Source organism: Mobula birostris, chromosome 25 (assembly GCF_030028105.1).
Source record: "Mobula birostris isolate sMobBir1 chromosome 25, sMobBir1.hap1, whole genome shotgun sequence".
NCBI lineage: Eukaryota > Metazoa > Chordata > Chondrichthyes > Myliobatiformes > Myliobatidae > Mobula > Mobula birostris.
Window position 1 is genome coordinate 602,957 of NC_092394.1, and position 23,658 is coordinate 626,614.

Consider the following 23,658-nt stretch of genomic DNA (forward strand, 5'->3'; position numbering starts at 1 on the left):
TGACTTCAGAACTCGGAAGAAAGCTGAAAAGCAGGACTTCCAGGGTGGTTATCTCCAGTTTGTTTCCAGTTCTTCGTGCTGGAGTGGGCAAGAACAGGGAGATAATGAATCTGAATGTGTGGCTGAGGAACTAGTGCAGGAAGCAAGGATTTACATTCTTGGACCACTGGGGTATGTTTCGGGGTAAGGATGAATTGTACAAAAGAGACGGGTTGCACCTTAATAAGCGGGGCACCAGCATTCTGGCAGGCAGGTTTGCCTCTGCAACACGGGTGCGTTTAAACTAAGTAGTGGGGCGGGGGAGAGGGGACGAACTGGAAACATAAGGATGGAGATAAAGTGAAAGTGAGAATAAGAAAAGTTAAGAAAGACAGCAGAATCAACAGAGCAGAAAGCTCAAGAAGGGATCGTACAGTATGGCCAAGTGAAAATAGGAATTGATATGGGAGGTGAGGGGAGTAATGAATTAAAAGTATTGTATATGAATGCACGGAGTATAAGAAATAAAGTGGATGAGCTTGAGGCTCAGTTGGAAATTGGTAAGTATGATGTTGTGGGAATAACAGAGACATGACTTCAAGTGGACAGGACCTGGGAAATGAATATTCAAGGTATACGTCCTATCGAAAGGACAGACTGATGGGCAGAGGGGGTGGGGTGACTCTGTTGGTGAGGAATGATATTCAGTCCCTTGAGAGGGGGGACATAGAATCAGGAGATGTAGAGTCAGTATGGATAGAACTGAGAAATTCTAAGGGTAGAAAGACCCTAATGGGAGTTATCTACAGGCCCCCAAACAGTAGTCTGGATGTAGGGTGTAAGTTGAATTAAGAGTTAAAATTGGCATGTCGCAAAGGTAACGCTACAGTTGTTATGGGGGATTTCAACATGCAGGTAGACTGGAGGAATCAGGTTGGTACTGGACCCCAAGAAAGGGACTTTGTGAAGTCCCTCTGAGATGGATTCTTAGAACAGCTTGTACTGGAGCCTACCAGAGAGAACGCAATTCTACGTTTGGTGTTGTGCAATGAACCGGATTTGATCAGAGACCTCGAGGTAAAGGAGCCATTAGAAGGTAGTGACCATAATATGATAAGTTCTAATCTACAATTTGAGAGGAAGAAGGAAAACTCGGAAGTGTCAGTATTACAGTTGAACAAAGGGAACTATGTTGCTATGAGGGAGGAGCTGGCCAAAGTTCAATGGAACAATTCCCTAGCAGGGATGACAGTGGAACAGCAATGGCAAGTGTTTCTGGGAATAGCACGGAAGGTGCAGGATCAGTTCATTTCAAAGAGGAAGAAAGATCCTAAGGGGAGCAAGGGGAGGCCGTGGCTGACAAGGGAAGTAATGGACAGTATAAAAATAAAAAAGAAGTATAACATAGCAAAGACGAGTGGGAAGTCGGAGGATTGGGAAACTTTCAAAGAGCAACAGAAGGTAACTAAAAAGGCAATAAGCAGAGAAAAAATGAGGTACGAAGGTAAACTAGCCAAGAATATAAAGGAGGATAGTAAAAGCTTCTTTAGGTATGTGAAAAGGAAAAAAATAGTTAAAACCAAAATTAGGCCCATGAAGACAGAAATGGGTGAATTCATTATGGGGAACAAGGAAATGGCAGATGAGTTAACAGGTACTTTGGATCTGTCTTCACTAGGGAAGACACAAACAATCTCCCAGCTATAATAGTGGCCAAAGGACCTAGGGTAATGGATGAACTGAAAGAAATTTATATTAGGCAGGAAATGGTGTTGGATAGACTGTTGGGTCTGAAGGCTGATAAGTCCCCAAGACCTGATGGTCTGCATCCCAGGGTACTTAAGGAGGTGGCTTTAGAAATCGTGGACGCATTGATAATCATTTTCCAATGTTCTATAGATTCAGGATCAGTTCCTGTGGATTGGAAGGTGGCTAATGTTGTCCCTCTCTTCAAGAAGGGAGGAAGAGAGAAAACAGGGAATTACAGACCAGTTAGCCTAACGTCAGTGGTGGGACAGATGCTGGAGTCAATTATCAAACATGAAATTACGACACACCTGGATAGCAGTAACAGGATCGGTCTGAGTCAGCATGGATTTACGAAGGGGAAATCGTGCTTTACTAATCTTCCGGAATTTTTTGAGGATGTAACTATGAAAATGGACAAGGGAGAGACAGTGGATGTAGTGTACCTGGACTTTCAGAAAGCCTTTGATAAAGTCTCACATAGGAGATTAGTGGGCACAATTAGGGCACATGGTATTGGGGGCAGAGTACTGACATGGATTGAAAATTGGCTGGCTGACAGAAAACAAAGAGTAGCGACTAACAGTTCCCTTTCAGAATGGCAGGCAGTGACCAGTGGGGTACCGCAGGGTTCAGTGCTGGGACCGCAGCTGTTTACAATATATATTAATGATTTAGATGAGGGAATTAAAAGTAACATTAGCAAATTTGCCGATGACACAAAGCTGGGTGGCAGTGTGAAATGTGAGGAGGATGTTATGAGAATGCAGGGTGACTTGGACAGGCTGGGTGAGTGGGCAGATGCATGGTAGATGCAGTTTAATGTGGATAAATGTGAGGTTATCCACTTTGGTGGTAAGAACAGGAAGGCAGATTATTATCTGAATGGAGTCAAGTTAGGAAAAGGGGAAGTACAATGAGATCTAGGTGTTCCACAATGGACTACCTCAAGAGGTGTAAGCTGAAGGTTTTGCCATGGCCCTCACAGTCCCCCGATCTAAACATCATTGAGAATCTGTGGATGGACTTCAAAAGAGCAGTGCATGCAAGATGGCCCAAGAATCTCTCAGAGCTAGAAGCCTTTTGCAAAGAAGAATGGGCGAAAATCCCCCAAACAAGATTGAAAGACTCTTAGCTGGCTACAAAAAGCGTTTACAAGCTGTGATACTTGCCAAAGGGGGTGTTACTAAGTAATGCCATGCAGGGTGCCCAAACTTTTACTTTGGGCTCTTTTCTTTTTTGTTATTTTGAAACTGTAAAAGATGGAAATAAAAAAGTTTTCTTGCTTATAATACTAAAGAAATGTGTCATCTTTAACTTTATGCCTTTTGGAAATCAGTTTATTGTTTACTCGCTTAGCTATTCACTGTAACAGATATTTTGACCGGGGTGCCCAAACTTTTGCATGCCACTATATATTGAACACTACACAACTAGAGATCAGAAGCCTAAGAGGTTGTATTTCACTCAGGTTCACCGACTGAGCCGAAAAAGAAGTGACTCATAGCAGCTTGTTTTGAGTAGCACCCAACTGGAAATTGGAAGCCTGAGAGGACGTAGTTCACTCAGGTTCACTGATTGAGTAGAAAAGGCGGTGATTCACAGCAACTTGGAGCTTGAACAGCATCCAGCTGGAGACTGAAAGCCTGGGAAGTTGTAGAAAAGGCAGTTTGGTACTTTGGGCAGTGGCCAATCAGTGTTCGTGATTGATTGACAAGAAATTTTTCAAGCAAGGCAAGGGCAAGTGGAACAGCCATTGTTGGAGTGGACAGAGTTAGAGTGGGGTTTTTGAGGCCTTAGCTCTTCAAGGTTTCAACGAGGAAGAGGCTTCAGACAGAGAAAGTGATAAGCTGTAGGTAGAGCTTCCCCCCATCCTTTCCACCTATCGTTCTTCCTTCTTTATAGTTGTTCAGTTAGAGAGTTAGAACAGCAGAGATGCCACGCAGGACAGTGGAATGCTTCTCTCGTGGGATGTGGGAAAGCAGGGAGATCTCCCGTGTCCCTGATGACAACACCTACAAGAAGTGCATCCAGCTGCAGCTTCTAACACTCTGCATTAAAGAGTTGGAGCTGGAACTGGATGAAGCCCGGATCATTCAGCAGGCTGAAGAGGTGATAGCACATATAGAGAGGTAGTTACACCCAAGACGCAGGACACAGGAAATTGGGTGATAGACAGAAGGGGATAGGGGTTAAACAGCCAGTGTAGAGTACCCCTATGGCCATCCCCTTCAACAAGTATACCATTCTGGTGGGGGTGGGGGTGGGATGACCAGCAGAGGAAAGTCACAATGGTCAGGTCCCTGGCACTGAATCTGAAGGGAAGGGGGAAAAAGAGGTGAGCTGTGGTGATGGGAGTTTATTGGTTAGGAGAAGAGTTAGTTAGGAGGTTCTGTGAACAAGAATAAGATTCCCAGTTGGTACGTTGCCTCCTGGATATCTCTGATCAAGTCCTCAGCATTCTTAAGTAGGAGGGTGAACAGCCAGCCAGAGGTCTTGGTCCACGAAGGTACCAATGACATGGGTAGGAAGAGTGACGAGCTTCTACAGCATGAGGTCAAGGAGTAAGGCAACACACACAAAATGCTGGAGGAACTCAGCAGGCCAGGCAGCATCTATGGAAAAGAGTGCAATCAACGTTTCAGTCCGAAACCCTTAATCAGGACTGCAGAAGTCAGAGTAAGAAAGTGGGGGGAGAAACACAAGGTGATGGGTGAAATCAGGAGAGAGAGGGATGAAGCAAAGAGCTGGGAAATTAATTGGTGAAAGAGATAAAGGGCCGGAGAAGGGGGAATCTAATATGGGAGGACAGAAAGTCATGGAAGAAAGTACAGGGAGGAGGAGCACCAGAAGGAGCCGTTGGGCAGCCAAGGAGATAAGGTGGGAGAGGGAAAAGGGGATGGGGTCTGGTGAAGTGGGGTGGGGTGGACAGCCATTACCGTAAGTTCAAGAAATTGATGTTTATGCCATCAGGTTCCTCCAACCTGAATGTGGCCTCATCGCCACAGATACACACATATTGGAAAGGGAATGGGAAGTGGAATTAAAATGGGTGGCCACTGGGAGATCCTGCTTTTTCTGGTGACTGGAGCATTGGTGTTTGACAAAGCGGTCTCCCCAGCAACGTCGCGTCTCATCCATATACATAAGGCCACACCAAGAGCACCGGACACAGTATATGACCCCAACAAACTCAGAGGTGAAGTGTGGCCTCACCTGGAAGGACTGTTTGGGGCCCTGAATGACAGTGAGGGAGGAGGTGTAGGAGCAGGTGCAGCACTTGTTCTACTTGCAAAGATAAGCGCCAGGAGGGGGATCAGTGGGGAGGAACGAATAGACAGGGGTGTTGTGTAGGGGGCGATCCCTGTGGAAAGCAAAAAGTGGGGGGGAGGGAAAGATGTTCTTGGTGGTGGGATCCCATTGGAGATGGCGGAAGTTGCGAAGAATTATGTGCTGGATGCGGAGGCTGGTGGGGTGGTAGCTGAGGACAAGAGGAACCCCATCCCTGACAGAGTGGCAGGAGGATGGAGTAAGAGTAGACGTGTGTGAAATGGAAAAGATGCAGTTGAGGGCAGTGTTGATGGTGGAGGAAAGGAAGTCTCTTTCTTTGAAAAAGGAAGGCGTCTCCTTCATTCTAGAATGAAGAGCCTCATCCTGGGAACAGATATGGCAGAGGTGGAGGAATTGAGAGAAGGGAATTGTGTTTTTACAAGTAACAAGGTGGGAAGAGGTATAGTCCAGGTATTTGTGAGAGTCCATTGGTTTATAATAGACATCAGTAGATAAGTTGTCTCCAGAGAAAGAGACAGAGAGATTCAGAAAGGGGAGGGTTGTGGTGGAAATGGACCAGGTAAATTTAAGGGCAGGGTGGAAGTTGGAGGCAAAGTGGATGAAGTCAACGAGTTCCACATGGGTGCAGGAGGCAGCACCAATGCAGTCATCGATGTAGCATAGGAAAAGTGGCGGGGGCAGTCACCAGTGTAGGCTTGGAGCATAGACTGGTGCACGTAGCCAACAAAAAGGCAGGCACAGCTGGGACCCATGTGAGTGCCGATGTTTGAAAGAAGTAGGAAGAACCAAAGAAGAAAACTTCTCAAGGAGTTAGGTGCCAAGTTAAAAAGCGAGATTTGCAGGGTTGAGATCTCAGTATTGCTACCCATGCCAATGCTAGTCAGGCCAGAAATAGGAAGATTATACAGTTTAAAATGTGGCTAAGAAGTTGGTGAAGCAGGGAGGGCATAAGATTTTTGGATCATGGGGCTCTCTTCCAGGGAAGGTGGGACCTGTTCAGAAGAGACAGTTTGCACGGAACTGGAAGGGAACCAATACCTTTGCGGGAAGCTGTATGGTGGTGGGGGAGGTGGGGAATAGGAACCAGAGTGCCAGAACACAGTGGAGTGGTTGTGAAAGGCAGATGTTGTTAAGACCTCAGACAAAGCCAGGAATCAAAAGTTGTGACTAATGTCCTGAGCTGTGTATATTTCAATGCAAGAAGTATCATGGAAAAGGCAGATGAACTCAGGCATGGATCAATACCTGGAATTATAATATTGTAGCCATTATTAAGACCTGGCTGTAAGGAAGAGCAGGACTAGCAGCTCAATTTTCCAGAATTCCATTCTTATAGATGCGACAGAGCAAGAGGCTATTAAAGGAGGAGAGATGGCATAACCATTCTGGGAAACTGTCACAGCAGTGCTCCATCAGAACAGACTGGAGAACTTGTCTAGTGAGGCGTTATGGGTGGAACTGACGAATAAGGAAGGTATGATCATGTTAACGGGGCTAGATTACAGGCCACCCAACAGTCCAAGGGATTTAGAGAAACAAATTTGTTGAGAGATCACAGACTGTTGCAAGAAACATAATAAGGTTGTTATAATAGGTAATTTTAACCTTCCACATATTGACTGGGATAGTTTGTCAAATGTGTTCAGGAAAGCTTTCATCAGTACAAAGAAGTCCAAATGAGAAAGTGCGTGATACTTGATCTGCTTTTAGGGAATGAGACAGGGCATGTGACAGAAGTTTGTGTAGGGAACACTTTGTATCTTGTAATCACAATACCATTAGTTTCAAAGTAAATATGGAAAAAAAGATAGGTCTGGTCCACTCGTTGAGATTCTAAATTGGAGAAAGCCCAATTTTGATGGTATCAGAAAGGATCTGACAAGTGTAGATTGGGACAGGTTGTTTTCTGGCAAAGGTGTACTTAGTAAATGGTAGCCTTCAAAAGTAAATGTTGAGAGTACAAAGCATGTATGTGCCTGTCAGAATAAAAGGTAAACAGAACAGGTGCTGGGAACCTTGGTTTTCAAGAGAGATTGAGGCCCCGGTTAAGAAAAATACAGAGGTGCACAACAGGTATAGGCAGTGAGGAACACTTAAGAAAGAAATCAGAGAATGAAAAGAAAACATAAGGTTGCCTTAACAGACAAGATGAAGGAGAGTCCCAAGGGATTTACAGATTTGTTAAGGGCAGTAGGATTACAAAGGACAAAATTGGTCCTCTGGAAAATCAGAATGGTAATTCAAGCGTGGAGCCAAATGAGATGGGGGAGATCTAAAACGCATTTTTTTGCACCTGTATTTACTCAGGAGGTGTACAGAGTCTATAGAAGTAAGACAAAATGCCATCAACTTCATGGACTCGATACAGATTACAGAGGTAGCAGTATTTGCTGTCTTGAAGAGTACCCCTGTGGCCATCCCCCTCAACGACAGGTATACCACTTTGGATACTGTTCGTGGGATGGTGGGGGATGACCCAGCAGAGGAAAGCCACAATGGTCAGGTCTATGGCACTGAATCTGGCTCTGTGACTCAAAAGAGAAGGGGGAAGAAGAAGCGAGCTGTGGTGATAGGGGATTCATTAGTTAGGAGGTTCTGTGGATGAGAATAAGATTCCCAGTAGGTATGTTGCTTCCCGGATATCTCTGATCAAGTCCTCAGATTGCAGGTGTAGTGGACAGCGTGGAAGAGTGACACGTCTTGCAGCAGAATCTGGACCTGCTGTAAAAATGGGATGAAAAATGGAAGATGGAATTTAATGCAGCCAAGTACAAGGTGTTCCACTTCGGAAGGACCATCCAGAGTAGTTCTTACACCGTGATAGTCAAGCACTGAGGAGTGCGGTACAAGAAAAGGATTTGGGAATACAAGAGTGTAATTCATTGAAAGTGGCGTCACAGGTTGATACGGTTGTAAAGAAAGCTTTTGGCACATTGGTCTTCCTAAATCTATGTATTAAGTACAGCAGGTGGGGTGTAATATTGATATTGTATTAGACGTTGGTGAGGCCTAATTTGGAGCATTGTGTGCAGTATTGGTCACCTACCTACAGAAAAAATGTAAATAAGATTGAAAGAGTGCAGATAAAAATTACAAAGATATTGCATCAACTTGAGGACCTGACTTATAGGGAAAGATTGAATAGGTTAGTACTTTCTTCCCTAAAATGTAGAAAATTGAGGGTAAATTTGATAAATTATGAGGAGTATAAATGGCGATAAATGCAGGCAGGTTTTTTCCCCACTAAATTTGGGTAAGACTACAACTAGAAGTCAAGAGTTAAGGGTGAAAGGTGAAATGTTTAAGGGGAACATGATGGGAAGCTTCTTCACTCAAGAGTGTGGTGAGTGTGTGGAATGAGCTGCCATGGATGTAAGGTCAATTTCAATGTTTAAGAAAAATTTGGAAAGGTACACAAATGAGGGGGTATAGAGGGCTGGGTGCAGGTTAATAGGATGAGGCAGGATGGTAGGATGGTACATTGCCTCCTGGATGTCAGGGTCAAAAATGCCTCAAATTATCTGCAGAACGTTCTCAAGGGGGAGGGTGAGCAGCCAGAGGTTGTGATGCACGATGGCACTAATGACATAGGTAGAAAGGGGGAAGAGGTTCTGCACAGTAGGGAAGGGTCTGAAAAGCAGTACCTCGAAGCTAGTAAACTCTGGATTACTTCTAGTGTTATGTGCTAGTTAGGGCATGAATAGAAATTTAGAGCAGATAAATAAATTGTAAGGAACTGGTGAAGGGGGCAGGACTTCAGCTTCATGGATCTTTGGAACCTTTTCCGGGGCAGGGGTGATTCTGACTGGGAGGTTCGCCAATGCTACTTAACCAGTTTAGCAGGGGGATGACACCAAAGCATCAGACCAGAGAGTAGAGGGATTGAGAGGAAGATAGCTGTCATAACATCTACCAAGAACAGACAGGAGCAAAGAAATAGACATAAGGGGACGGATAGATTGAAGTGTGCGTATCTTAATGCTAGCAGTACTAAGATACACACACTTCAATCCATATGGAAAGGGTAATGAATTCTGAACATGGATCAGTACATGGAACAATGAAATTATGGCCATAACAAAGACTTGATTAAGGACAGGATAGGATACCAAATATTCAAGGGTTTTGATGTTTTAGAAAAGATATAGAACAAGATAAAAGGTGGTAGGAGGAGAGTTACACAATTATTCAGCTGCACACAGTAGTCATACTGGAGGGCTCTAGAGTATGTACATATCAGTAGAATTAAAAAATAAGAGAGGTGCAATCACATTGATGGGACTGTACTTCAGACCATCCCTCTTTCCCCCAAAATAGCAACCGAGACATTTAGGATAGATACGTAGGCAGACTAGAGTAAGGTATAAAAACAAGAAGGATCTTTCAAGAACCTCTAGCTTCTGGAATGGTTCCAGAATACTGGAAAATTGCAAATGTCACTCCACTCTTCAAGAAGGGAGAGAAGCAGAAGAAAGGAAACTATAGGCCAGTAAGTCTGACCCCAGTGCTTGAGAAGATGTTGGAGTTATTTGTTATGGATCTGGTTTCGGGGTACTTGTAGGCACATGATGAAATAGGCTGTAGTCAGCATGGTTTCCTCAAAGGAAAATCTTGCCTGACAAATCTGTTGAAATTATTTGAAGAACTAACAAGCAGGATAGACAAAGGGGAATCAGCTGATGTAATGTACTTCGATTTTCAGAAGGCCTTTGAAAACGTGCCACACAAGTCTGTGTAACAAGCTACGAGCCCATGGTATTACAGGAAAGATTCTAGCATGGATAAAGCAGTGGGTGATTGACAGGAGGCAAAGAGAGGGAATAAAGGGAGCCTTTTCTGGTTGGCTGCTGGTAACAGGGGCCTGTGTTGGGACCGATTCTTTTTACATTATATATTAATGACTTGGATGATGGAATTGATGGCTTTGTTGCAAAGTTTGCAGACGATACGGAGATAGGTGGAAGGGCAGGTAGTTTTGAGGAAGTAGATGGGCTACAGAAGGACTTAGACAGAGTAGAATAGCCAAACAAGTGGCAGATGGAATACAGTGTTGGAAGTGTATGGTCATACACTTTGGTAGAAGAAATGAAAGGGTAGACTATTTTCTAAATAGAGAGAAAATACAAAAATCTGAAGCACAAAGGGATATGGGAGTACTTGTGCAGGATTCCCTAAGGGTTAAATTGCAGGTTGAGTCTGTGGTGAGAAAGGCAAATGCAATGTTAGCATTAATTTCAAAAGGACTAGGATATAAAAGCAAGGATGTAAAGTTGAGATTTCATAAAATACTAGTGAGGCCTCACTTGGAGAATTGTGAGCAATTTTGGGCACCTTATCTTAGAAAAATGTGCTGAAACCAGAGAGGGTTCAAAGGAAGTTCATGAAAATGATTCCATGTTTGAACGGCTTGTCATATGAAGAGCGTTTGACAACTCGAGGCCTGTATTCACAGGAATTCAGAAGAATGAGGGGTGACTTCATATGGTGAAAAACCTTGACAGAGTGGATCTGGAGAGGATGTTTTCTATGGTGGGAGAGTCTAAGACCAGTGGACACAGTCTCAGAATAGAGGGGCATCCTTTTAAAACGGAGATGAGTTTGAACTTTTTTAGCCAGAGTGGTTGTTACAACCTCGGCTCTCGGGAAGTAACACAAAGGAGTCAGGCCACAAAAGGAATTGCTAACAAAAGATAAACAACAGGAATTCTGCAGATGCTGGAAATTCAAGCAACACACATCAAAGTTGCTGGTGAACGCAGCAGGCCAGGCAGCATCTCCAGGAAGAGGTACAGTCGACGTTTCAGGCCAAGACCCTTCGACAGGACTAACTGAAGGAAGAGTGAGTAAGGGATTTGAAAGTTAGAGGGGGAGGGGGAGATCCAAAATGATAGGAGAAGACAGGAGGGGGAGGAATGGAGCCAAGAGCTGGACAGGTGATTGGCAAAAGGGGATACGAGAGGATCATGGGACAGGAGGTCTGGGAAGAAAGACAAGGGGGGTGGGGACCCAGAGGATGGGCAAGAGATATATTCAGAGGGACAGAGGGAGAAAAAGGAGAGTGAGAGAAAGAGTGTGTGCATAAAAATAAGTAACAGATGGGGTACGAGGGGGAGGTGGGGCCTAGCGGAAGTTAGAGAAGTCGATGTTCATGCCATCAGGTTGGAGGCTACCCAGACGAAATATAAGGTGTTGTTCCTCCAACCTGAGTGTGGCTTCATCTTTACAGTCGAGGAGGCTGTGGATAGACATGTCAGAATGGGAACGGGATGTGGAATTAAAATGTGTGGCCACTGGGAGATCCTGCTTTCTCTGGCGGACAGAGCGTAGATGTTCAGCAAAGCGGTTTCCCAGTCTGCGTCCGGTCTCGCCAATATATAAAAGGCCACATCGGGAGCACCGGACGCAGTATATCACCCCCGTCGACTCACAGGTGAAGTGTTGCCTCACCTGGAAGGACTGTTTGGGGCTCTGAATGGTGGTAAGGGAGGAAGTGTAAGGGCATGTGTAGCACTTGTTCCGCTTACACGGATAAGTGCCAGGAGGGAGATCAGTGGAGAGGGATGGGGGGAACGAATGGACAAGGGAGTTGTGTAGGGAGCGATCCCTGCGGAATGCAGAGAGAGGTGGGGAGGGAAAGATGTGCTTAGTGGTGGGATCCCGTTGGAGGTGGCGGAAGTTACGGAGAATAATATGTTGGACCCGGAGGCTGGTGGGGTGGTAGGTGAGGACCAGGGGAACCCTATTCCTAGTGGGGTGGTGGGAGGATGGAGTGAGAGCAGATGTACGTGAAATGGGGGAGATGCGTTTAAGAGCAGAGTTGATAGTGGAGGAAGGGAAGCCCCTTTCTTTAAAAAATGAAGACATCTCCCTCGTCCTAGAATGAAAAGCCTCATCCTGAGAGCAGATGCAGCGGAGACGGAGGAATTGCGAGAAGGGGATGGCGTTTTTGCAAGAGACAGGGTGAGAAGAGGAATAGTCCAGATAGCTGTGAGAGTCAGTAGGCTTATAGTAGACATCAGTGGATAAGCTGTCTCCAGAGACAGAGACAGAAAGATCTAGAAAGGGGAGGGAGGTGTCGGAAATGGACCAGGTAAACTTGAGAGCAGGGTGAAAGTTGGAGGCAAAGTTAATAAAGTCAACGAGTTCTGCATGCGTGCAGGAAGCAGCGCCAATGCAGTCGTCGATGTAGCGAAGGAAAAGTGGGGGACAGATACCAGAATAGGCATGGAACATAGATTGTTCCACAAAGCCAACAAAAAGACAGGCATAGCTGGGACCCATACGGGTGCCCATAGCTACACCTTTAGTTTGGAGGAAGTGGGAGGAGCCAAAGGAGAAATTATTAAGAGTAAGGACTAATTCCGCTAGACGGAGCAGAGTGGTGGTAGAGGGGAACTGATTAGGTCTGGAATCCAAAAAGAAGCATAGAGCTTTGAGACCTTCCTGATGGGGGATGGAAGTATATAAGGACTGGACATCCATGGTGAAAATAAAGCGGTGAGGGCCAGGGAACTTAAAATCATCGAAAAATTTAAGAGCGTGCTAACAAAAGATATTTTGTTAAAGGTAAATTAAAGTTAAGGTAAAGGGAAAAAGGGTGATGTGAGTTGTGGTAGTGCTGGCTGCAGAATAGATGAGAGAGGGAGCGGGAGTGGCCTTGTTTTCAAGCAGTCCCCAGTAGGTGTCAACAATGCAAGGACAACTGCAGATGCTGCAAGGAACTGCAGCACAGGTTAGAGAGGAAACACAGGCCAAGAAATATTCAGGACTAACCATGGTGAATTTATGGAATTTGTTGCCACAGACAGCTGTGGAGGCCAAGTCTGTACGTAGATTTAAGGCAGAGGTTGGTAAAACCTTGATTGGTCATGGCATGAAGGGATGGGGTGGGGGGAAGGCAGGAAATTAGGGATGAGTGGGAAAATGGATCAGCCATAATGAAATGGCAGAGCAGACTCGATGGGCCAAATGGCCTAATTCTGCCCCTATATCTTATGGTCTTATGGTTATTGTAGCGGGTGACTAAAGCTTCCCTAATATGGACTGGGACCTCTATAGCACATTGAGTGAGAGTTCGCTGTTGTGGCACCACTCAGCCAGGTTTTCAATCTGCTGATTCTTCACCACCTTCGATTCGGCCCATGACAGTGGTGTCCTCAGCAGACTTGAACTTGGAATTGGAGTTGTGCTTAGTCATACAGTTATCAGTGTAAAGCGAGTAAAACAGAGGCTCAACACACAGCTTTGTGGTGCACCTGTGGAGGAGATGTTCTTGCCAATCCAAATTGACTGGGGTCTACAAGTGAGGAAATTGAAAATCTAATTGTATAAGAAGGTATTAAGGCCAAGGTCTTGGAGCTTATTGATTAGTTTTGAGGGATGATAGTATTGAATGTTGTTGATAAAGAGCATCCTGATGTATGCATTTTTGCTGTCCAGATGTTCCAGCATTAGGTGAGGAGCCAATAGGATGGCATTGGTGTGGAGCTGTTATGGTCAGCAAATTGGAGCATGTCCAAGTTGCTCCAGATGTGTTTCATCAAAAATCCCTCAAAACATTTCATCACTATGGATGTAAGTGCTACTGAATGATAGTCATTGAGGCATGTTATCACATTCTTCTTAGGTACTGGTATGATTGAGGCCTGTTTGTAACAGGTAGGTACCTCAGACTGTTGAAGCAAGAGTTTAAAGATAACAATGAACACTCTAGCCAGTTGATCAGTAGATCTTTTGTACTCAGACAGGAACCTCATCTGGGCCGGATGCTTTCTCTGGGTTCACCCTCCTGAAGGATGCTCTCACATCAACCTCAGAGACTAAAATCACAGGGTCATCAGTGGCTGTGGGAGTTTGTGAAGGTTCTGCTATGCTTTGACTGTCAAAGCAAGAATAGAAGGCATTGAACTCATCTGGATGCGAGACCCTATTGTCACATAAGTCACTTGATTTCACTTTGTAAGAGGTAATAGCATTCAAGCCTTGCCACAACTGTTCGAGCATCCTTCAATGATTGCCACTTTGCCCGTGAGATGGCTTTCCTGAGATCATACCCAGAACTCTTGTATCTTACTTGGTCATCAAACCTGAATGCCTCTGATCTTGCCCTTAGCAGAGGGCAAGATCAGACCACACAAGGTGCAGGACAAATGTGTTCCAGTAAGAAAGAACAAGAATGGCAAAGTTAGGAAACCTTGGATATCAAGAGAAGTGGCGAGTTTAGTCAAGAAGGAAAAGGAGTATGTAAAGTTTAGGGAGGTAGAATCAAATACAGCCCTTGAAGATTGTAAAGAATCCAGAAAAAGAACTCAAGAAGGTAATTAGGAAGTCAGGAAGGACCATGAAAAGTCCTTGGTAAGAAGAAATAGAGAGAATCCATGACATTCTATACATACATCAAGAGCATGACAACAACTAGGGAACAGATAGGACCACTCAAGGCTAAAGGAGGAAACAAGGCAGAGGATGTGAATAAGGTCCTAAATTATTACTGTACATCAATATTTACCAAGAAGGATGTGAAGGTATGCAATGTACCAATTTGCTAAGACATTTCAAGCTAGACTGTGGGGTCTCTTGAAAAACATTAGGTGTTTAAGTCCCCAGGTGGTTGAGAGGGGCAAGAGATGAGTTGCTGGGTCCTCGACCAACATTTCTGTGTGCCCTCTAATCACAGGTGAAGTCCTGGAAGACTGTTAGATAGCTCATGTTGTTCCAATACTTAAGATGGGAAACAGGGATAAACTTGGAAATAAACCAGTAGACCTCACATTGATGGTTAGGAAGTCACTGGAGAGGATTCTTAAAGATAGGATTTATTTGCAATTGGACAACAATGGCTTTAATAAGGATAGTCAGTATGGCTTTGTGCAGAGCAAGTCGTGTCTTACTAACTTCACTGAGTTTTTTTCAAGGAGATAACGAAGGTGATTGATTAAGGTACAGCTGTGGATGTTGTCCACATGGATTTTAGTCAGTCATTTGATAAGGTCCCACATGGTAGACCCAGCCAGAAGAGTGAGATGATGAATATCCATGGGATTCACGGAGAATTGGACATTTGGATTCGGAATTGGCTTATCCAGAGAAGACAGAGGGTAGTGGTCAATGGGACTTATTCCCGATGGAGGTCGGTGACTGGTGGAGTTCCACAATGATCTGTACTGTGACCTCTGCATGAAAACATGGATGGGTAGATTAGTGAATTTGCAGATAATAGAAAGATTGGTGGTGTTCTGGATCCTGCAGAAGACTGGCAAAGGATACAGCAGTATGTAGATCATTTGCAAATATGCATGTAGAAATGGCAGATGGAATTTACCCAGCAAAATTTGAAGTGTTGCACTTGGGAGATCAAATGTACAGAGATAGTACATTGTTAAGGGCAAGACCCTTAAAAGTGTTGATGATCAAATTCATAGCTCCTGTGCCTACACAGGTTGCTAAGGTGGTAAAGAAAGCATATAGAATTAGTTGAAGAACTGAATTCAAGAGCGGAGAATTTACTGTATGGTGCAGCATAATGAAACTCCTGTTAGAATACATCTGAAGTATTGCATTCAGTTCTATTTACCCTATTAAAGGAAAGTTGGTGAGGTTTTGAAGGGGGTTCAGAGGAGGTTTACCAGGATGCTGCCTGGATTAAAGAGTATATGCTATGAGGAGAGGTAGGACAAACTTAAATTGTTTCCTCCAGAGTGGCAGAGGCTGAGGGGAGATCTGATAGAGGTTTATAAAATTATGGGAGGCATAGTAGACAGCCAGTTACTTTTCCCATGGTTGGAATGTCTGATACAAGAGTACATGCATTTAAGGTAAGAGGGGGTGAGTCTAAAGAAGATGTATGTGGCATTTCTTTTAAACACAGCGCGTGTAATGTTTTGTAACTCCAAAGCATAAAAACTAATTGAAAGCTAAAACGCAGAGCTGGGAATTTGTCTTAGTTTTGTTTTTACTTTAAGGGAGACTCACACATCTGACATGGTGGCATGATGACGTATGCCATTCATATACTTTTTAACATATAACCTGTAATGAATTATGTAAATAGCTAAGAATGCTTAATAAAACTATTTGCGATATTACTGAACATTGCAAAACAGTGAGTGACTCGAATGTGGCGGAGGCAAATAAAATAAAGGCGTTCAAGGGGCTCTTAACGTGGGCACATGAATATGCAGGAAATGTAACGATATAGGTACTGTGTAGGCAGAAGGGATTTATTTATTTGGGCATTGTATTACTAATTTATTTAGCTCGGCACAACATTGAGTGTCAAAGAGCCTGTTCCTGTGCTGTGCTGTACTGTTCTTTGTTCTGTGGTTAACTAAGAGTGAGTCTTTGTTTCCCAGTGTCAGCACGGGCTGGTTATGCAGCAGGAGCAGGAGGACGTTCGGTTCCTCGGGTCTGTACTGACCTGTGGAGAGACAGAGCAGGTAGAAGGGTCCACGGGCCGCTAAGCGGAGCACGGCTGGCGCGAAAAACATGCACTCGTCGTCGGGGTGAGCGGTGACCAGCAAAGTCGCCGTCCCCCGCCTCTGCGCTGCCTGATCCTCAGCCCCAATGGCAGCAGGTTCTGGGTCAACGAATTGTTTGCCATAAATGTGTCGGTTCCATAAACAAAGCAAAACCAAAACCAAAGCGAAAAGGTAGTACAGTTCCACCATCTTCACAGCAACCAGTCCGCCTGCCCGACATTCCGGCTCGCTCCACGGACCGGCACGACAGTTCCGCCAGGCTCAGGTGATCGGTGAAACCAGAAGGGAGAGGGGATGAAGTAAAGAGCTAGAAAGTGAATTTATGAAAGAGACAAAAGGCCATGGAAGAAAGAAGAGGGGAGGAGCACCAGAGGGAAGCTCTGGGCGGGCAAGGAAATACGGTGAGACGGAAAAGGGGAGGAAAATGGCAAAGAAGGGGGGTGGGGGGCATTACCGGACATCGATGTTCATGCCAGCAGGTTGGGGGCTACCCAAACGGAATATAAAGCGTTGTTCCTCCAACCTAAATGTGGCCTCGTCACAACAGTGGAGGAGGCTATGGATAATCATATTAGAATGGGAATGGGAAGTGAAATTAAAATGGAAAGCCACTGGAAGATTCCGTTTTTTTCTGGCAACCGGAGCGTAGGTGCTTGGCGAAGCGTCTCCCAGTCTACGTCGGGTCTCATCGGTATACAGGAGACCACACCAGACACAGTATATTACCCCAACAGACTCACAGGTGAAGTGTTGCCTCACCTGGAAGGACTGCTAAGGGCCCTGAATGGTAATGAGGGAGGAAGTGAGGGGCAGGTGTAGTACTTGTTCCGCTTGCAAGGATAGGTGCCAGGAGGGAGATTAGTGGGGAGGAATGAATGGACAAGAGAGTCACGTAGAGAACGATCCTTACGGAAAACAGAAAGTTGGGGGGGGGGGGAGGGAAATATATGCTTGGTGGTGGGATCCCATTGGAGATGGTGGAAATCGCGGAGAATTATGTGCTAGAGGCGGAGGCTGGTGGGGTGCGAGGTGAGGACAAGAGGAACCCTATCCCTGATAGAGAGCCTGGAGGATGGGGTAAGAGCAGATGTGCGTAAAATGGAAGAGATGTGGTTGAGGGTAGCGTTGATGTTGGGGAAGGGGGGCAAAGTGGATGAAGTCAACAGGTTCAGCACAGGTGCAGGAAGCAGCACCAATGCAGTCAATGTAGCTTGGGAAAAGTGCAGAACGGTCACTAATGTAGGCTTGGAACACAGGCTGTTCCACGTAGCCAACAAACAGGCGGGCATAGCTGGGACCCGTGTGAGTGCCCATTGCTAAACCATTTGTTTGAAGGAAGTGAGAGGAGCCAAAGGAGAAATTATTTAGAGTGAGGACAAGTTCTGCTGGGCAGAGGAGAGGTTTGGTGTCCAGAAAAAAAAACGGAGAGCTTTGAGGCCTTTTTGGTGGGGGATGGAGGTGTAGAGGGACTGGACATCCATAGTGAAAATAGGATGATAGGCGCCAGAGAACCTGAAATCATTGAAAAGCTGTACATAGAGTTTTAAACCCCCTCGCCCAGCACCCTTCTTCCTTCTGAGTGGTTGCTCAGGTAGAACAATAGAGCTGCCAGGCAGGAAGGATAGTAGAATATTCCTCTTGTGGGATGTGGGAAGGCAAGGAGACCTCAAGTGTCCAGGACAACTGCAAATGCAAGAAGTGCATCCAGAATCTGAATCAGAATCAGGTTTATTATCACCAGCATGTGACGTGAAATTTGTTAACTTAGCAGCAGCAGTTCAATGCAATACATAATATAGAAGAAAAAAAAATAAAGTAAATCAATTACAGTATATGCATATTGAATAGAATTTTTAAAAATGTGCAAAAAAACAGAAGTGTATGTTAAAAAAGTGAGGTAGTGGTCAAGCATTCAATGCCTACAAAGAACCCAGGACATCTTCAAGGAGCAGTGTCTCAGAAAGGCAGCATCCATTACTAAGGACCTCCAGCACCCAGGGCATGCCCTTTTCTCACTGTTACCATCAGGAAGGAGGTACAGAAGCCTGAAGGCACACACTCAGCGATTCAGGAACAGCTTCTTCCCCTCTGCCATCCGATTCCTAAATGGACATTGAACCCTTGGACACCACCTCACTTTTTTTAATATATAGTATTTCTGCTTTTTGCACAAATTTTAATCTATTCAATATACGTCTACTGTATAAAGTATACTGAATAAGATTTACTTATATATTTACTATTATTTTTTTTCTTCCATATTACGTATTGCATTGAACCGCTGCTATGAAGTTAACAAATTTCACGTCACGTGCTGGTGATAATAAACCTGATTCTGATTCTGAAGATGGAACTGACTAAATTTACAACCCTCTGTAGCTTCTTTCGGTCCTGTACATCCGATGTCACCTCCAACCTTGTTCGCTCTTGAAATAGCCCTCCGCAAATCATACCTGGTTTTCTGGTACAGGCCCGGGTCTCCAGACTTGAATGCCACAGATCTAGCCTTCAGCAGACAACGCACCTCCTGGTTCATCCATGACTTTTGGTTTGGGAATGTACAGCAAGACTTTGTGGGCACACACTCATCTACACAGGTTTTAATGAAGTCAGTAACAACTGCAGCATACTCATCCAGGTTCAAAGATGAATCCCTGAATACAGTTCAGTCCACCGATTCAAAGCGGTCCTGTAGGCACTCCTGTAATTCCCTTGTCCGTACCTTCTTGGTCCTCACTACTGGTGCTGCAGTCTGGGAGTAGAAGTACAGCCAGGTGATCAGACTTCCCAAAGTGAGGGTGTGCAATAGCACGGTAGGCATTCTTGATAGTGGTGTAACAGTGGTCCAGTGTATTGTTTCCTCTAGCACTGCAAGTGATCTATTGATGATAATTGCTTAGTGATTTTTCAGACTGGCCTAGTTAAAATCTCCCAAAATGATGATGAAGGCATTAGGAGTCCAACTGTATGTAGCTTCTAACACTCTGTGTTAAGGAGTTTGGAGCTGGAACTGGATAAACTCTGGATCAATTGGAAGGTTAAAGGGGTGATAGATAGGACATATTGAGAAGTTACACCCAAATTGCAGGATGACAGTCAGCAAGGGGAAAGGGGTTTAGGTGCCAGTACAAAGTACCTCTGTGGCCATCCCCATAAACAACAGGCATATCACTTTGGATACTGTCGGGGTATGACCTAACAGAGGAAAGACACAGCAGTCAGGTCTCTGCCACTGAGACCCACTCTGTGATTCAGAAAGGAAGGAGAGAGAAGAGGCGAGCTGTGGTGATAGGAGATCTGTTATTTAGGGGAACAGAAAGGAGGTTCATGGAAAAGTTCAATATTCATGGATGCTGTGTTGCCTCCCAGGTGCCAGGGTTTACAACATCTTGTACAGAGTCCTCAGCATTCTTAAGTGGGTGGGTGAACAGCCAGAGGTCGTGGTCCATTCAGGTACTAATGACATAGGGAGGAAGAGAGACAAGATTCTGCAAAGTGAGTTTAGGGAGTTAGGTGGAACCTGTGGGGTTCTGATCTCAGGATTGCTACCCATGCCACATGCTAGTGAGGTCAGAAAAAGGAAGGCTAAGCAGTTTGAGTAGGAGGGAAGGTAAACGACTTTTGGATCATTGGGCCCTCTGCCATAGAAGGTGGGACCTATGCAGAAAAGATGGTTTGCACCTAAACTGGAGGGGGACTAATATCCTAGAGGACATGCTTGCCAGTGCTGCACAGTGGGGTTTAACTAGAGTTGCAGGGGGATGGAAACCAGCATGCCAGAGCAGATAGTGGAGAGGTTGTGGAGACTCAGACAAAGTCAGAGACCAAAAGGTTGAGCATGATGTGAGCTGTGTGTACTTCAATCCAAGAAGTATCGTAGAAAAGGCCGATGAGCTCAGGCCTTGGAATAATACCTGCAATTATGACATTGAGACTTGTTTGCGGTAGGGGCAGGACTGGCAGCTCAATATTCCGGGGTTCTGTTTTAGACATGACAGAGTGATTAAGGGAGGAGGGGTGGCGCTACTAGTCAGGGAAAATGTCATGGCAGTTCTCCATCATAACAAAATGGAAAACTTGTCTAATGAGGTTTTATGGGTGGAACTGAGAAATAAGAAAGGTATGAGCACATTAGCAGAACTATAGTATAGACCACCCCACAGTGAGGGATTTAAAGGAACAAATTTGCAGAGAGATCGCAGACTGTTGCAAGAAACATAAAGTCGTTTTAGATGATTTTAACCTTCCACTTATTGACCGGGATTTCTATGCAGTAAAAGGACTAGATGAGATAGAGTTTGTCAAATGTGTTCAGGAACGTTTCATTCCCAACAACATGCCATAAATATTTGATATTGAACCATTATGAAAGGGTTTCAAATTAGAAATTACATCTAATAAGTCCTTACCGGGACTATTAGGAAATGAATATAGTAGAGAACGCAGAACATCTCTAATTTGTAGATATCGGAAAAAGTGGGTTTTTAGTAAGCTATATTTAGCTGACAATTGCTCAAACAAAAAGAGACTTCCTCGAACAAACAAATCCTAGAAGCATTTAATACCCAATCTATCCCATTCTTTAAAAACTGGATCGGTCATAGAGGGATAGAAAAAATGGGACTTGAAAGAGAAAATCCCATTAAACCAAAATATTTTCTAAATTGTACCCAGATCCTCAAAGTATGTTTAACTACCAAATTATCAGTTAATTTACTTAAGGATAAAGGAAGTGAGGATCCAAGAAGAGAAATGATAGAAAATATCTTAACAGAGTTAGCTTCTAAAGAAACCCATATCGTACAGTCCTCACGGTTAATATAATATGACCAAAACGTAAGATTTCATAAATTGACTGCCCAATAAAAAAAACCTAAAATTTGGTAAAGCTAAACCTCCATTCTTTTTAGTTTTTTGGAGATGAACTTTATTTAGTCGAGAATGTTTATTTTTCCATGGATTTCAAAGTTTCAGAGAAATTTGGATAGGTACATGGATAGTAGGGGTATGGAAGGCTGTGGTCCTAGTTCAGGTCAATGGGAGTAACATAGAAAACCCACAGCATAATACAGGTCTTTGGCCCACAAAGCTGTGCTGAACATGTCTTAACCTTAGAACTACCTAGGGGCTTTACCCATAGGCCTCTATTTTTCTAACCTCCATGTATCCATCCAGGAGTCTCTTAAAAGATCCTATCGATTCTGCCTCCACCGCTGCCGCCGGCAGCCCATTCCACGCACACACCACTCTCTGCATAAAAAACTTACCCCTGACATCTCCTCTGTACCTACTTCCAAGCACCTTAAAAATATGCCCTCTCGTGTTAGCCATTCCAGCCCTGGGGAAAAGCCTCTGACTATCCACACCATCAATGCCTCTCATTATCTTGTATACCTTTATCAGGTCACCTCTCATCCTCTGTCGCTCCAAGGAGAAAAGGCTGAGTTCACTCAACCTATTCTCATAAGGCATGCTCCCCAATCCAGGCAACATCCTTGTAAATCTCCTCTGCACCCTTTCTGTGGTTTCCAAGTCCTTCCTGTAGTGAGGCGACCAGAACTGAGCACAGTACTCCAAATGGGGTCTGACCAGGGTCCTATATTGCTGCCCCATTACCTCTCGACTCTTAAACTCACTCCACGATTGATGAAGGCCAATGCACCGTATGCCTTCTTAACCACAATGTCAACCTGGGTAGCAGCTTTGAGTGTCCTATGGACTCGGACCACAAGATCCCTCTGATCCTCCACACTGCCAAGAGTCTTGCCATTAATGCTATATTCTGCCATCATATTTGACCTACCAAAATGAACTACCTCACACATATCTGGGTTGAACTCCATCTGCCATCTGGAGTATGCAGTTTAATTGGTTCAGCACAGACTAGATAGGCTGATGGGCCTGTTTCTGTGCTGTACTTTTCAATGACTATGACTCTAGTCCTAGCAATCTTCTCTGCGCTCTTACCAGTTTAACTACATCTTTCCTGTCCCAGAATGACCAGGACATAATGTAGTATTCAAAGTATGGATGGCACTAAAATTGGTGTTACAGTGTACAGTGAAGAAACTTATATAAATTACAATGAGTCAGTGGACTGAAGAATGGCAGACCGAATTTAGTAAGACTTGCATAGTAAATGTTTGGGTTCTGAGGACTGTCGTAGAGCAAAGAGACCAAGAAGTGCAGGAATATTATTCTTTGAAAGTTGTGGTAGAGGTAGATGGGATGGTGAAGCACAAGACACAATACACGGCAACAGCAAATTTTCAGGTGAAATGTTGCCTCACCTGCAAGGACTATTTGGGGTACTGCATAGAGGTGAGGGAGAAGGTGCATGGGCAGGTGTAGCACTCAGGCTGTGTTCAAGGATAAGTGCCTGGAGGGAAGAATGGACAAGGGAATAGTGGAATTCCACAAATACCCACCCTCCATTCCTCATCACCCCCTCCCTTTCCTCCACATTTCCCCCTTCCTTCCCTCCCTCCACACTCCATCCCATCTCCCCCTCCTCCCTCCCGTCTCCATCCCATGTCTCCCTCCTCGCTCCATCCCATGTCTCCCTCCTCCCTCCCTCCACGCTCCATCCCATCTCCCCCCACAGTCCATTCCACATCTCCCCATCCCCTCCCTCCACTATCAACATCTCCCCTCCCCCCTCCAAACTCCACATTTCCAACTCCCCTCCCTCCAAACTCCACATCTCACCATCCCCTCCCTCCAAACTCCACATCTCCTCCTCCCCTCCCTCCAAACTCCACATCTCCCCCTCCCTTCCCTCCAAATTCCACATCTCCCCCTCCATTCCCTCCAAATGCCACATCTCCCCCTCCTCTCCCTTTCCTCCAAATTCCACATCTCCGCCTCCCTTCCCTCCAAACTCCACATCTCCCCCTCCAGTCCCTCCAAACGCCACATCTCCCCCTCCCTCCAAATGCCACATCTCCCCCTCCCCTCCCTCCAACTCCACATCTCCCCCTCCCCTCCCTCCAAACTCCACATCTCCCCCTCCCCTCCCACCAAACTGCACATCTCCGCCTTCCCTCCCCCCAAACTCCACATCTCCCCCTCCCCTCCCTCCAATATCAACATCTCCCCTCCCCCCTCCAAACTCCACATTTCCACCTCCCCTCCAAACTCCACATCTCACCCTCCCCTCCCTCCA

At 45.0% G+C, this 23,658-nt stretch overlaps 1 protein-coding gene across 7 annotated transcripts in view; it reads right to left on the bottom strand.

Moving 5' to 3' along the window:
- pigl (phosphatidylinositol glycan anchor biosynthesis, class L) overlaps window positions 1-16,879 on the bottom strand; it is a 168,209-nt gene extending 151,330 nt beyond the window's left edge. For 3 of the 7 annotated variants that reach the window (XR_011883116.1, XM_072242914.1, XM_072242913.1), the window contains exon 1: window positions 16,433-16,873. Coding sequence is in view for 5 of the 7 variants with exons in the window: in XM_072242914.1 (XP_072099015.1) it covers window positions 16,433-16,682 (250 nt within the window). In the remaining 2 variants the exon portion in view is untranslated. Of the gene's footprint in view, window positions 1-16,432 lie in introns of all 7 variants that reach the window. The other 4 variants (XR_011883115.1, XM_072242912.1, XM_072242915.1 and 1 more) reach the window with 3 other exon arrangements.
- Between the last annotated feature and the right edge of the window lie 6,779 nt (window positions 16,880-23,658).